Source organism: Herpailurus yagouaroundi, unplaced genomic scaffold, assembly GCF_014898765.1.
Source record: "Herpailurus yagouaroundi ecotype Mexico unplaced genomic scaffold, PumYag 207, whole genome shotgun sequence".
NCBI classification, from domain to species: domain Eukaryota; kingdom Metazoa; phylum Chordata; class Mammalia; order Carnivora; family Felidae; genus Herpailurus; species Herpailurus yagouaroundi.
This window is the reverse complement of record NW_024412438.1, coordinates 1889341-1904017: the sequence shown is the minus strand read 5'-3', so window position 1 is coordinate 1904017 and position 14677 is coordinate 1889341. Positions and strand designations below refer to the sequence as shown.

Genomic DNA, 14677 nt, shown 5'->3' with positions numbered 1-14677 from the left:
CCAGCACATCAACCAGATAAAGAGGAAAAAATCATATAATCATATCAACAGACACAAAAACATTTGGAAAAGTACAGCAGCCATTTATGATAAAAACTCTCAGCAGGCAAAAGAGAGAAGGCAACAAACCACAAGAAGACTTTTTTTGTTGTTTTTGAGAAGACTCTTTATGACAGAGAACAAACAGAGTTGGTGGAGGGATGTGGGTGGGGGGTGGGCTAGATGGGTGATGGGTACTAAGGAGGGCACTTGTGATGAGCACTGGGTATTGTATGTAAACGATGAATCACTGAACTCTACTCCTGACACTGGGTGTTAACTAGGATTTAAATAACAACTTGAGAAGTAAAGTGAGCTTCCAGCAAGCTGGGAAGAGAGGGTACCTCCCTCAAGGCGACAAACATCTACAATCAAGTGTAGAGTTAACATCATGATTAATGGTGAGAGACTCGACGCTTTTCTGCTGAGATTGGCAACAAGACGAAGAAGCCCCCCTTTACCACTCTCGTTCAACACCACGCTGGCAAGAATGTGCAGCAACAGAAGCTGTCGTTTGTGGCTTCTGGGAATGCAGAACAGCGCAGCCGCTTTGGAAGACAGTCTGGCATGTTCTCGCGAAACTGAAGATACTCCTGCCATGCAGCCCACCAATCGCGCTCCTTGGCGTTTACCCAGAGGAGTTGAAAACTATGTCCGTACAAAAACCTGCACACAAATGTTCATGGTGGGTTGATTCATAATCGTCAAAACTTGCAAGCCACCAAGCTGTCCTTTAGTAGATGAATGGGTAAACGAACTGGGGCTTCCAGGCAATGGAATACTCTTCAGTGATACAAAAGAAACGGGCTATACAACCATGAAAAGGCGGGAAGAAACATGTATTGCTAAGTGAATCTGAAAAAAGTGCCCATCTGAAAAAGCTACATACTGTGTCATTCCAACTCTGTGACGTTCTAGAAGGCAAAAGTATTGGAGACGGTGAAAAGATCAGTGGTTGCCAAGGGGAAAGTGAGGAGGGAGGATGGACTGAACAAACAGAGCACAGGAGATTTTTGGGGCAGTGAAAATATTCCATATAATACTGCAATGGTGGATACATGTCTATACAGACATATATACGTATACATATATGTCAGTTTTTGCTTCATGTAGTTGGATGTTCTTTAGATGCATGCACGTTTAGAATTCTTTTGTCTTCATGAAGAATTTACCCCTTTATCATTATGTAATAACCCTCCATAACCTGGAAAGTTTTCATTGTTCTAAAATCTGCTTCATCAGAATTTAATACAGCGACTCCTTTTTGTTTTTATTAGTAGGAGCCGGGTGTATCTGTCGCTATTCCTTTGCTTTTAACTTGAGTCTTTACCTTCAAAGTGGGTTTCTTCGGGTGTCTGGGTGGCTCAGGCAGTTAGGCATCTGACTCTTGATTTCAGAGTCATGATCTCATGGTTTGTGAGTTCGAGCACCGTATCGGGCTCCGCACTGATGGTGTGGAGCCTGCTTGGGATTCTGTTCTCGACCCCTCTCTCTGCCCCTCTCCTACTCTCTCTCTCTCTTTCTCAAAATAAATAAACATCAAAAAAAAAAATAAAGCATCTTGCAGAAAATGTAGAATTGGGTTGTTTTGCTTTAATCCATCTCATTTATTTCATGTATTTAGACCACTGGACACTTAAAGTGGTTTTTGACAAAGTTAGATTGGTAACTAACATGTTTCTAATTGTCTTCTATTCTTTGTATTCGTTCTTTGTTTCTTTCCCCTGTCTTTTTGTCTCCTTCCCTTCTGGTTTTTTGAAGCTTATTTATTTATTTATTGAGAGAGAGAGAGAGAGAGAGAGAGAGGGAGCATGGGAAGGGCAGAGAGAGAGAGGGAGAGAGACGCACACTGTCAGCAAAGAGCCCGATGCAGGACTGGATCTCACGCACCATGAGGTCAAGACCTGAGCCAAAGATCAAGAGTCAGACACTCAACAGACTGAGCCACCCAGGCGCCCCACTGCCTCCCCTGGTTTTAACTAAGCTTTTTATATCCTTTGATTTTTCTTCCTCTCTTAGCATTTCAACTATACTCATAAGATTTTCAGTAGTTGAGAGTGTACAGACAGGTTTTTAAGCAATCTAAATCTGCCTGCAGATTCTCTCTCTCCTTCTCTCTCTGCCCCTCCTCCACTTGCTCTCTGTGTCTTTCTCAAAATAAACTCAAAAAAATCAGAAATGCAAAACATGCTCTCATTATTTATTCCTCTCTGATGCTCTTCCGTTCCTCACGTAGATCTGAATTTCTGACCTGTATCATTTTCCTCCTCCCTGAAGAACTCTTAATGTTTCCCACAGGGCAGGTCTGCTGACAACAAATCCCCTCAGTTTTTGTTTGGCTAAGCAAGCCTTTCTTTCTCATTCACTTTTGAGGGATAGTATCCGTGGATATAGAATTCTAGACTGATAGGCTTTTTCTTCAACCGTTTTAAATATTTCGCCTCACCCTCTTCTTGCACCGTCTCTGACAAGAAGGCCACAGCATTCTTATCTTTGTTCCTCTGTAGACAGGGTGTTGTACTTTCCTTTGACTTCTTTCAAGATTTTCTCTTTGTCTTTTGTTTTCCGCAATTCGAAAATGATATTCCTCGAGGTAAGTTTTTGATATTTACCCGTGTTTGACATTGTCTGAACTTCTTGTCTCTGCGGTTCTGTTGTCTGTCATTAATCTTGGAGTCTTCTTTGCCATTATTCCTTCCAGTACGTTTTCTGCATTTTCTTTACCTTTCGGATTTCTAAGATGCAGCATATGCTGTGTCTTATGCTATGATGTCGCCGATGGTGACTATTCTGGTTTTTCTTTCTTTCTCTGCATTTCAGTGTAAGTAGTTTCTATTGACCTATCCTCGCCGATCCTTTCCTTGGTTGTGTTCACTTACTGAATACCTATCTTTTGTGTCACAACATTTTTCTTTCTTTTTAAAATTTTTTTAAAAATGTTGTTTAGGGGCGCCTGGGTGGCGCAGTCGGTTAAGCGTCCGACTTCAGCCAGGTCACGATCTCGCAGTCCGTGAGTTCGAGCCCCGCGTCGGGCTCTGGGCTGATGGCTCGTAGCCTGGAGCCTGTTTCTGATTCTGTGTCTCCCTCTCTCTCTGCCCCTCCCCCGTTCATGCTCTGTCTCTCTCTGTCCCAAAAAAAATAAATAAACGTTAAAAAAAAATTTAAAAATGTTGTTTAATGTCTATTTATTTTGAGGTGACCGCGAGAGAGCAGGGGAGAGGCAGGGAAAGAAGGAGACACAGAACATGAAGCAGGCTCCAGGCTCTGAGCTGTCAGTGCAGAGCCTGACATGGGGGCTCAAACTCCCAAACGGCACACGATCGTGACTAGAGCCGAAGTCAGGTGCTTAATGTACTGAGCCACCCAGGCGCTCTTCAACAATTTTATTTCTTAAAATTCCTTTTGATTCTTTCTTAGAGTTTCTGTCTTTCTGCTTAGAGTACCATTCGGGGCATGCTTTTTACTTTTTTTTGCCAAAGCCCTGCTACAGGCTCACTTGTGTCCCCCGCACCAAATTCGTATGCTGGAGCCCTAACAGGCAGTAGAGTAGAATGTGACTATATTTGTAGACAGAACCTTTTAAAGAGGTGATTCAGGCTAACGAGATCATATGGTTGGTTCCTGATCCAGTCTGATGGGTGTTCTTATGTGTAGGGGAAACGTGGACACACAGAGACATCAGGAGGAGGACAGAGGGACAGTTGTGTGAAGGTGTCCGTCTGCATATTAGAGAGAGGGTCCTCTGAGAAAACCAGCTCTGCTGCTTCCTTGATCTTGGACTCCAGCCTCCAGAACCCAGAGAAAATCAAGTACGGTTATTGAAGCCACCAATGTGTGGGATTTTTTGCGTGGCATTTCTAGAAACTAACACAAGCCCTTACCATATTAACCAGAGACACTTTAGATTCCCTGTATGCTAACTTCAACATCTATGTCGTATCTGAGTCTGGCTCAGATGCCAGTCTTGTCTCTTCAGACTGTTTGTCCTTGTCTTTAGACATGCCCCATAATGGTTTGTCGAAAGCATGGCATGTTTTGTCAGGTGATAGGAATGGGGTAAACACACCTTTACTGTCGGGCAGTGTTTAATGTTCATTCTCGCTGCATTTGCTAGAGGCTTCAAGCCCTCTGGTCTCCTTCCATTCCCCCTGGGCCTTGGGCTTCCCTGTGTCCCTGTCCTCAGAGACAAACCTGTCTAGTGGGACTACATAAGGGCAATAGAGAGACAGTGGAAATGCCCAATTTCTGGAACATAAGGGGACACTGCAGAGCCTACAGAAATTTAAAAGAGAACAAAAAACATATTATGAACCACTTTAGGCCAGTGACTTCGGTTACTTAGATCCAATGGACAAAATTCCTGGAGAACACAACTTACCAAACCTCTCATAGAAAAAAAGAACATCTGAATGTCGCTATATCTATGCAAGGAGATTCAGTTGTAACAAAAGCCTTCCCACAATAAAAGCTCCCGGAATACACACTTGATGAATTCTATCAAACGTCTAAGGAGGAAGCATTAGTGACGTCACGTGCACGCTTTTAGGAGTGCCAACACTAATGTCGTACCAAAATCAGATAAAGACCAAGCAAAAGGAGAAATAAAGGCCAATGCCTCTCCTGAAAGTAAATGTAAAAGTACTTTTTCACATACCTCAAAATTGAATCTCTCAAAATGTGGTAAGTGATGATGCATCCTGGAACCGTTGCTTTATCTCAGGGATACAAGACTGATTCCGCATAGAAACCTCCATCACACTTTGCATTTCCTTTGAAAGAGAAATCAACTTCCCTGAGAAAGCATGCTGTTCAGGGAAGCAGGCTGGCGGGGGTGGTTCTGTAAATTCATCCATTGAGCCAGCTGAGGCTCCCACACTAGCGAGCTTTCTACCGGCCCCTTAGGATAAACTGTTGGAGAAGAATTTTGCCACTCTTCCCTGTATTCCTTTGCTAGAGTTCCCATAACAAACTACCACAGACTGGGGACAGGGTTGGGGAGGGTGGCGGCTGACACAACAGAAATCTATTTTCTCACAATTCTGGAAGCTAGAAGTCCCAGATCAAAGCATCAAAAGATTTGCTTTCTCCTGAAGTCTCTGTCCCAGCTTGCAGGTGGCCACTTCCTTGCCATGTCCTCACATACTTTTCATCTGTGTGGACACATCCCTGGTCTCCGCGTGTGTTAAAACCTCCTCTTTTTAGAAAAGCTCCAGGATTGGATTAATGCCCCTCCCTTATGACATCATTTTAACTTATTCACCTCCTTAGAGGCTCTATCTCCTTCCAAATACAGTCGTGGGGGTGGGTAAGGCTTCAACATGTGAATCTGGGAGAACACAGTTCAGTCCCCAACCCTCCCTTTCTGTTTCTTTCTCTGAGACACAGACTTCATCACCAAGCTTTTCTCCACGGTCCTACTGTGGATTTGAAAAGGTCTGACTGTGGTTTCTTGATGTGATTGTTTTCTTCCTCACTTCTGCTTTTCCCTGTAGATTCTCTCTGCTCTCTCTCAGCCTGATGGCTAAGGGCACAGGTTAACGAGATTTTTTTCTTTCAAGAGCCATATAGTGAAAACCTGGACCGTGTGGCTCGTCAGCTCTTCAGTGGCACCAGGAATGCAGACGTAGACAATGCATAAATAAATGAGTATTTCTGTGTCCCAATAAAACTGTATTCACAAAAACCAGTGTGTTAGCTTTGGCCCACGGAAAGTCAATCCAGTGGGGACTTGTCCTGGGGATTTTGACCATGTGAATTAATACTTGAGACAATAAAAACTCGGCGTAAATTTATCCATTTTTCTCCGTATCGAGGTTTCTTGGATGTTGTACTAGCGAGCTTTCTGCATCACCGCACAAGTCACCAAATGTCTGGCTACTGCCTGTGAGCCAGGAAGAAATACACGTTTTTAGCATTCCTTTGTTTCAGCTATTAAAATTCCAGCTTCACTGTATGAGTTATGGAGCACTGCTCGGAACTGTCCTTATTGATGACAGGAATCTGTGTGTTATGTGCAGGAGTCCCAATCAGGGACATTACATCACCTGATTGCAAAGAAAAGGAGCAGGAAAATGTCCTGATATGGTCATTCTTCCCATATGTTCTCTACCCTCTGATCTCTGGGATGGGGCCCTCTCTGACCTCCCTGGTGTTCCCCTCCACCTCTTACCTTAAGGCCAGCTCCATGCCGCATGACACAGCAACCTAAAGCCTTGAAAAGAAGCAATGAACACTCCCAGGTGTTTATGGACACCTCCAGATCCCCCTCGCCTTCCCATGACTTACTCATGCTTTGGTGGCGTTTTCAGATGGTCTCAAATCTCGACTTCAGCTAGCCACTCCACGACTATAGTCTGGATTAAAATAATCAGCTTTCTCCTCTTTAGATGACCTCAGATCATCTACCAACACCATCTGTCCTTTGGGATCCCAGTCCTGGTGTCATCCCACCTGCAGATCACCTGGTGAGTTACAGCCATAATGTCAGTTGATTGGTACCATTTATTTGATATCTCAGGGTTTCCAATACTCTGGAATGCATCCACTGTCCTTCATGGGAACAACAACAACAACAACAAACCATTGCGGAACAAAAGGTGAATCAGGCCCATCTCTGTCCAGTGGTTCAGTGTTCATACAGAATTTGCAAAGACTTCAACGCTGTCATGATATGAACTTGCTACCCAGCTATGTGTATGCGTGAATAATGCGGAAAGTATGAGTAACCATTAACTTAATCAGTGAGGCTAAGTAGCCTAGTCACAGTTGAGAGGGCAACTTCCTTGATATATATCTAAGGAAAGATTCACATATTAATGACCTTCTACCTCTGTGGTACCTTCTACCTCCAAGTACCTCACTTACTAACGGGGTGAATGCTTCAGGCACTATTTAAACCCATAATGATTTCATAGCAGACTTGTCTGTACATATATGCAGGATGTCCAGTCAAGGGCGCAGTAGAGATAGATGCCTCTTTCAACATTTCATCCTAGAACTCTGAAAACAGGAAGTGAGGGATAAGTGGCCCAGTGATTCATCTTACTTCTCCTACATTTGAACATTTTTGGAGGGAATATAATTTCTAAGGACCCGCACGTAAGTCTGCGGGACAACAAAGTTCTAACGTTGGCACTCCTTCCCTCTCCTGACATTTGTAACAAAAACCCTTAATTATATTTTTGCTCTGATTTTTCATCTTGACTCAGTATTTACAGGAAGGAAGCTGTTTATTTTCTCTGACTAATGAAATCGAAAGCTAAGAACGGGGGGGGGGGGGGAGGAGTCTCGGGATGGTTTCATAACCTCCCTCCAGGGGACAGCACAGTGAGAGGGAACCAAAACTAGTCAAGTTGTGACTCTACACGGTGCCATTTCTGATTGCTATCTTTCAAAACACTTCTTTTTCCTGTGCCCTTCAGGAGATTATAATAGCTTGCAGTTCAGTCTCTAAGGGCTTTCCTAATTGATCTTTCTCCTCAAACAAAATAAGCAGTGATCCCTGCATTTCTGAAGAAGACCTCAAGATCTGGACTTGTGGGGAATTTCAGCAAGGTGAGAACCGTGGGCTTTCTGTCAAGAGATATTGGCTGAGCAGGAAACATCCAGGGGGCTTCGGTTATAAAGAATGGGGGGGGGGGTTGTGCTGGTTATCAACTACAGTCAGAAAAATGAAAACAGTAGCTTCGTTCTATTTTTTTTTAAGTTTGTTTATGTATTTTTGAGAGAAAGAGAGACAGTGAGAGTAGGGGAAGGGCAGAGAGAGAGGGAGAGAGAGAGAATCCCAAGCAGGCTCCATGCTGTCAGGTCAGAGCCCAAAGCAAGGCTCAAACTCATGAACCGTGAGATCATGACGTGAGCTGCAATCAAGAGTCACGTGCTTTAACCGATTGAGCCACCCAGACTCTCCAACAGTAGCTTGATTCTCATCCTTTACAGCTCAGGCAATAAACAGACATTCTCATTCTACCACATCTGAGGCCTGAACAAAGGGAGATACATTTTGACTATAGAAGATATTAAAATCTATTCCCTAGGTGATTACTGCCATAAGTTATATTTAGAGAAACTGTTTAGTTTCCTTCCCTGGAAAGTGCACAGGAAACGTGGTGGCTGTGGCAGGGTCCTGGGCAAAAGTCAAGATAGAAGCACAAGGAGGAAAGTATCATAACCTAATATGAAGTAAAACACACATCTGCATTTAAAGTTGATTGTATGGTATTATCCTAATCTTAGAAAACTCACATGCACGCGTACACACACACACACACACACACACACACACAGCAGAAAAAATTTCCTTTCCACAGACACAGTTATGCAAAAACATGGCTTCTTTACCTCTTTTAGACAGTTTAATTTTTATCTTATACTCCAGAGCCATTATTTCAGTTCCTTTTAGTATTACTTTCTGCCTCCCTCAAAATTACTGACTCTTTTCTAGTGGCAAGATGCAAGGGAGAGGGAGGGAGTCAGTTATACATAGATTTCTATTGCCTGCCTGCAGAATTGTTGAGCAACTTTCTGGACGGCCTGTTATAATACTATTTCATTTGCTCTCGTTAGAGTGTGAGATTTTTCATGCTGATTTCAGAATTTGGCGTATGTTAGATAAACCTCGTTAATTATGTTTATTAATCGCGTTGGTCGGATTTTCTAAATCTTTACTGATTTTTTACAATTTTATTTCGCAATTGCGAGATGCGTTAAAATCATCACGCATAAAAACCGTGCCATGGTGAGGTTTTCGTCCCGTACGTCTGTCAAATTTACATACACGATGATATATACAAGTGTGTGTGGATGTATGGAGAGAAACATACGATATAATAGTACAAATGTAATTTTTATATTATTATAGGCGAATCATGTTATAAAATAAATCACATAATATTTATAGCATTATAAAGGGATATCACAACAAAAATAAATATATGTTTTCGATTAGCAAGTAAATACACAATCACAACTGTGTTATTTCCCTGGGACGTCAGCTTTGTCATTGTGTTGTGCTTTGATGATATTTTTTTTGTCTCCAGATCTATTTAAAGCTACACTAATATATTGGGGCGCCTGGGTGGCGCAGTCAGTTAAGCGTCCGACTTCAGCCAGGTCACGATCTCGCGGTCCGTGAGTTCGAGCCCCGCGTCAGGCTCTGGGCTGATGGCTCAGAGCCTGGAGCCTGTTTCCGATTCTGTGTCTCCCTCTCTCTCTGCCCCTCCCCCGTTCATGCTCTGTCTCTCTCTGTCCCCAAAATAAATAAACGTTGAAAAAAAATTTTTAAAAATAAAGCTACACTAATATAGATGAGCTGGTTTTCTTTTGGTTGCTCGTCGCATGATGAAATATTTGTCTTTTATTTCCCCACCTTTAAGTGAGTGATCTTTTGTTAACAATACATTGGCAGATTGTGTAAATGCCATTTGACTACACTTTCCACTTAACTCGTTAGGGCCATTTCTGTGTCTGCTGATAATTAAGGGGTACAGTTTGGCTTCGGCCACGCTCGTTCCCGTTTCTGACACTTCTGAATGTTCCTTTCTCGTGCTTCTGTTTTTACGTATACCTTGATCTGATCCTTTAAGACAAATACATCAGCGAAGGGCCCCATTGGCTTTCCTCCCTTCCCCCACCGTGTCGATATGCTTCCTGTCTCTCTCGTCTTTAGTCGAAGTTGCATTTCTTTGTAAGACAGAGGCACACCTCGCCAAGGTAGTCCTCGCTCTGGCTTGCAGTAGTTCTGGGCTCTATGTGTCATTTTCATTATTGAATATCATTTCCAATAGGCGTTTCCTTATAGGTCTTTGTCGTACAAACCACAAGGCCTTGAATATCAGAGAATAGTTTCTGAGGCCCCCACATTTAAATATCAGTTTGACCAGCTTAGAATTCTGCTCTCAAAATTATTCTGCCCTCCCTCTATGTAGGCAGTACCTTTTCTGATACCCCTGGGGCTGCATCTGTTTCAAAATTCACAATCGGGGCATTTCAGAAAGGCTATTTAGTGTACCTACTTTGAATACTATAATATTAGAGGGCACCCGGGTGGCTCAGTCGGTTGAGTGTCTGACTTCGGCTCAGGTCATGATCTCATGGTTCATGAGTTCGAGCCCCACATGGGGTTCTCCGCTGTCAGCACAGAGCCTGCTTCAGATCCTCTGTCTCCCTCTCTCCCTGCCCCTCCCTTGCTCATGCTCTCTCTCCCTCTCTCTCAAAAATAAACAAACATTAAAAAAATAGAAACAAACAAACAAGACACAAAAACAAATACTGTAATACTAGAAACCCAAGAGGGGTCTGGATGGTTATTCTAAAATCAAACACACTAATATTTTGGAAATACAAAATGCACGTTCATATTTAAGAGGAATGAACAAAGATTAGACCTAGCCTCCTGTCACCTTATATCGTATTATATCTTATTTTGCAAACGAATTATGTTGTCACACTCATATATACCGCACACACAAAAATTTCATTTTAAACACTATTCAGCTTTGAAACAGATATGGAATGTGAACAAATACTATTTGAAAATTACCCTGTTTTACTGTTGGTGGACAGCTTTGCGGTTGAGTGTCAGATTCAGGCTGCTCCTTGAATCTTTACAGGTAATCTGCTCTTCATTTCTGGAAGCTTTCAGAGTTTTTACTTTGTTGTTAATGATCTTCAGTTCTGCTATCATCCATCTTGTGGGTTTATCCTTCAATCCATGAGCCCGACCAATCCGAGGATCTCGTACCCTCACAGGAAGGAATCATTCACAGCCCTGGGGATTTGAACATGCTAATTATACAGAAGCTACACAAACACACGGTGCCCGAATAAGAACAATTGATGAATTTAAACAGAAAAGTGGAATCCGTACCGTGTACTGAGTGCCATAGAGGAAGTACGAGAGGTGCTAAAGGCGCCCAGAGGCGGGACCCTCGGTCCAACAGGGGGACTCTGGTGGCTTTTGGAAGACAAAGCCTCAGCGGAGTCCTGAAGGCTCCGAGGAGTCAGTCGGAGGAAGAAAGGCGAGAGCAGCTTGTTAGGCAGCAGGGAGGGAATTAGCCAAGTCCTGATGCATGAAGAGGCGACATGGGTTGTATATTTCTGGAGCGTAAGCCGCAAGAATTACAAAAGGCACAGATGTAAAAAAAAAAAAAAAAAAGAGAGAGATGCAGATTATTCAAGGCTCTCCAAACTAGGGTGGGGAGCAGGAAGAATCTCAAAAACAAACAGGGGAATTCTTGGCGGCTGCCAAGTGGGACAGAGCCATGGCTGGATAGAGGGACATCTGGCTCTCTGAAAGAACCGTTCAGAGGAATTCAGCCTAGAAGGGTAAAATCAAGGAACTGCTAAATAATCGCGCCAAAGGAGTGCAGTGTTCCTGCTCTAGCCGGAGTGTAGAACTCCAGTGAGAGGACTGCTGAATGGTCCCAGAAAAAAAATGCTGTGATTGTGCACGCGGAAGCAGGTAGAAGGCCAGCAGGGGACAAGGGCGCAGAGGACACAGAGGACATGCCCAAGCCCCAGGGAGAGGGGACGCTAGAAGGACTGGCTAGAGGAAGGCAGGCGGACATGGGCAGGTCCCTGGTGTGGAAGCGAGCGCCCCGGTGGCGGGGACAGTCACGGAGGGTGAGAGACTGCGGTCCACTCGACCATCAGAGAGGGTAACAGGGTGTTACCTGTTACCTGTTACCTGTTACAGCGAGCAGACATCCAGGGAGACACCGCAGCCCCAGTAGGGGATGGCAGCCGGGAGCAGGTGCCCTGTGACACCGTACAGCCCACACTCCACGCACAGAAAACACTACCTCTTTCTAGACCTCCTGCCACCACACCTGCCCTGACCCGACACAACTGTCATTATTAAATGAAAAGACTTTCTTGGGAGTTCTGAATGCAGGCGTCTGGGTGACTCCATCGGTTAAGTGTCCAACTTTGGCTCAGGTCAGGATCTCACGGTCTGTGGGTTCGAGCCCCGCGTCGGGCTCTGGGCTGATGGCTCGGCGCCTGGAGCCTGCTTCAAATTCTGTGTCTCCCTCTGTCTGCCCCTCCGCTGCTTGCACTCTGTTTCTTGCATGGTCTCAAAAATAAATAAACATTAAAAAAAAATTTTTTTTTAAAAAAGAAGTTCTGAATGCAGCAGATTTTTGCACAGTGATGTACCTGGTCTTTGTCACACACACTCAAGGACAACACCTTGACATGGGCCACTCACCCACATAGACACAACCAGGCTTTTAAATTGTTCCGATGAGAATGTAACGCCCTATGGTATTTTTCTCCTGCTTAGACAGACCTTGAGAGATGGAGACAGAATGCAAGAGAATTCTTCTGCTGAAAGGGCTTCAGCCCCTCAACGACGACCAGTTTAGCATGGTTAAGTCCCTGCTGGACTCTGATTTGGGACTGACTTCAAAAATGAAAGAAGACTATACCAAGGTCAAGATTGCTGACATGATGCACAAGAAGTTCCGGGGGATTCTCTGTGTGAACAAACTCCTGATGCTGCTCAAAGACATAGAAGGACTAGAAGACACTGTGAAAACTATTAAAAATGAGAAGAGAAAAGGTAATACAGAGGAGCCCTCACTGTCCATGTGCCCGCCCTCTGTGCCCAGCAGAGCCCTGGTGTCGGCACAGCAGGGAGATCCCTTTGCCAATTTACGACTCAGTTGCCCAGATGAGGTGGCCCTTCAAGCACCAACAGGTTGACAGTTGAACAATTCCTTTCCTACAAAGGGGGGCACTGTATTTTACAGGGTGTATTTGGGGGGTGTGGGTAAAGAAAAAAAGCAGAAGGAGTTGACGACAAAGGCTGAGGCTTCCCCCACATTACAATGGTTACAGGGTGACGACAAAATTAGGAAAAAATTGTGACTCTTAAAAATACTGCAAACGGTGCGTATACTGCTCCCTCACAATATTTATCCCACCGTTACTCTATTCCCTAGCAACAAACGTGAGGCAGTGCTTAAAGAAAAACTCCTCTCTCGCAGATGTGAAACCATTGCCTCCCGTAAAATCAGTGGCTCGTAAAAACATATTTTAAAAAGTCAAGCATCACCAGTTTGTCACGTCACTAATTAGATCGGATTTCCTTTCTCTGCTTGCTGTAATTCAAATAGACCTTCCATAGGAGTTAACCCACCATCGGCATTTTGAAAACTTAATATTCTTAAAAGGAAAATATAGGATAAATGGGTTGGAAGAGGGTTTGACTGAGGTTCCCGGGAGTCCGGACGACGGAGGGGTGGGCTTGTGCCCGTGGGGAAGGAAGGAGACCATCGGAGACTGAGTCAGCACCTGTAGCCGGGCTGGCTGGTTGATGGACACAGGGGGGACAGAAAAGCCACCTCAGACCCACAGGCAGGAGCTCCGAGGAAATAGCACCGCACGTGATGCAGTTGCCCTAGAAGGGCCTCTTTGGATTTACCATGTTCTCTTTGCTGCCTCAGTTATGAAGAAGTACAAAACTCAGGGACTGGCTCCAGTGAAGAAAAGAAAGCAGGAGGCGTCCAGTACTGATGAATCGACATCCACCGCAAACAAGGCTTCACGGCCACTGGATGATACACTTGTGTCGAAGGTAAGATGCAAAAGGTCCCGCTGAAGAAGCTTCCCCTATGGCTCTTCCCCTGATTAGCTTCCTGGGAGCACTTAGCTCTTCCTTCATTTCTCAACCTGCAAATAGAAGAATCAAGAAAAAAGGGATTCCAGGGGCAGAATGAAAATGAGGTTTGGAGTCAACAAATCCATAGTGAACAATCACCCACCCGTAGTTGGCCATCACCCGTTATGTTTCAGAACTGTGTTCACTATAACTCGTGTGTATAACTCCGTGGGAAGGAGATGTGGAGTCAGGACCTCTCTTTACATGTGGGATAAGGGGAAGTCTCACCAGGAGGGCACCAAAGAGACACAATTCAATTCTAGATTTTCCAAATCCTGGTGCAGCATCCTTCGGGCCACAGGGAGGAGGGGAGATTCCCGGTTGTTGTGTGAAACTCCCATCACTGTGGGCTGTACACCTCCCGTCATCTCTCAGAGGACGGACTCCATGTGGTCCGGTTTCCTGAAACAGAAGTTTTAGTATCTTTATAATCTAGTAATAAAAAACTGATTGGCTCAGTAGTAATGTTTACCTCAAACTGCAAACCATTACCCAGAGGGTTGGGATCTACTTTCAGAAAAGGAAAACTAAAACCACAGGCACCAATAAATCTAACAAGACACAGCCAACGTCGGAATGGGGTCAGCTTGGACAACCTGCAGTCACAGGTGCCCTGTCACCTGCAAGCTTCTCTCAGCCTCCTCAGATGCCTCCACCAACCCCGGGCTGCAGTTTCTCGACCAAGGTACCGTCTTGCTCTTCCCCGTACTTGTTCCTCTCTCTACAACATAGTACAGGAATCATCAGGACCTGTAAAGAGCTTCTCCGTAACTCCCTACTATGTATAATTTCTTTAGATAACAATAATCGCTCATTAGCTGATCAAATACAGGTAGTGAGATTTCAGTGTAGTAGAGATCCTCTGCTATTTGAAAGTATGCATTTTGAAATAATTCCGAATCTCAAGTGGGTTACCGACTTGGTGCAGGAGTAGGGGTAGGGGGTGGCCGGACCATTAACGATGAACATGGGAGG

The 14677-nt window shown here is 44.3% G+C and overlaps 1 protein-coding gene across 6 annotated transcripts in view; it reads left to right on the top strand.

The window, feature by feature from the left end:
• Window positions 1-7359: 7359 nt before the first annotated feature.
• The window catches only part of LOC121015542 (interferon-activable protein 203-like), a 14528-nt gene continuing 7210 nt past the window's right edge, over window positions 7360-14677 (top strand). For 4 of the 6 annotated variants that reach the window (XR_005783859.1, XM_040452491.1, XM_040452493.1 and 1 more), the window contains exons 1-4: window positions 7361-7593; window positions 12323-12601; window positions 13488-13618; window positions 14220-14387. Coding sequence is in view for 5 of the 6 variants with exons in the window: in XM_040452491.1 (XP_040308425.1) it covers window positions 12337-12601; window positions 13488-13618; window positions 14220-14387 (564 nt within the window). In the remaining variant the exon portion in view is untranslated. Of the gene's footprint in view, window positions 7594-12322; window positions 12602-13487; window positions 13619-14219; window positions 14388-14677 lie in introns of all 6 variants that reach the window. The other 2 variants (XM_040452489.1, XM_040452490.1) reach the window with 2 other exon arrangements.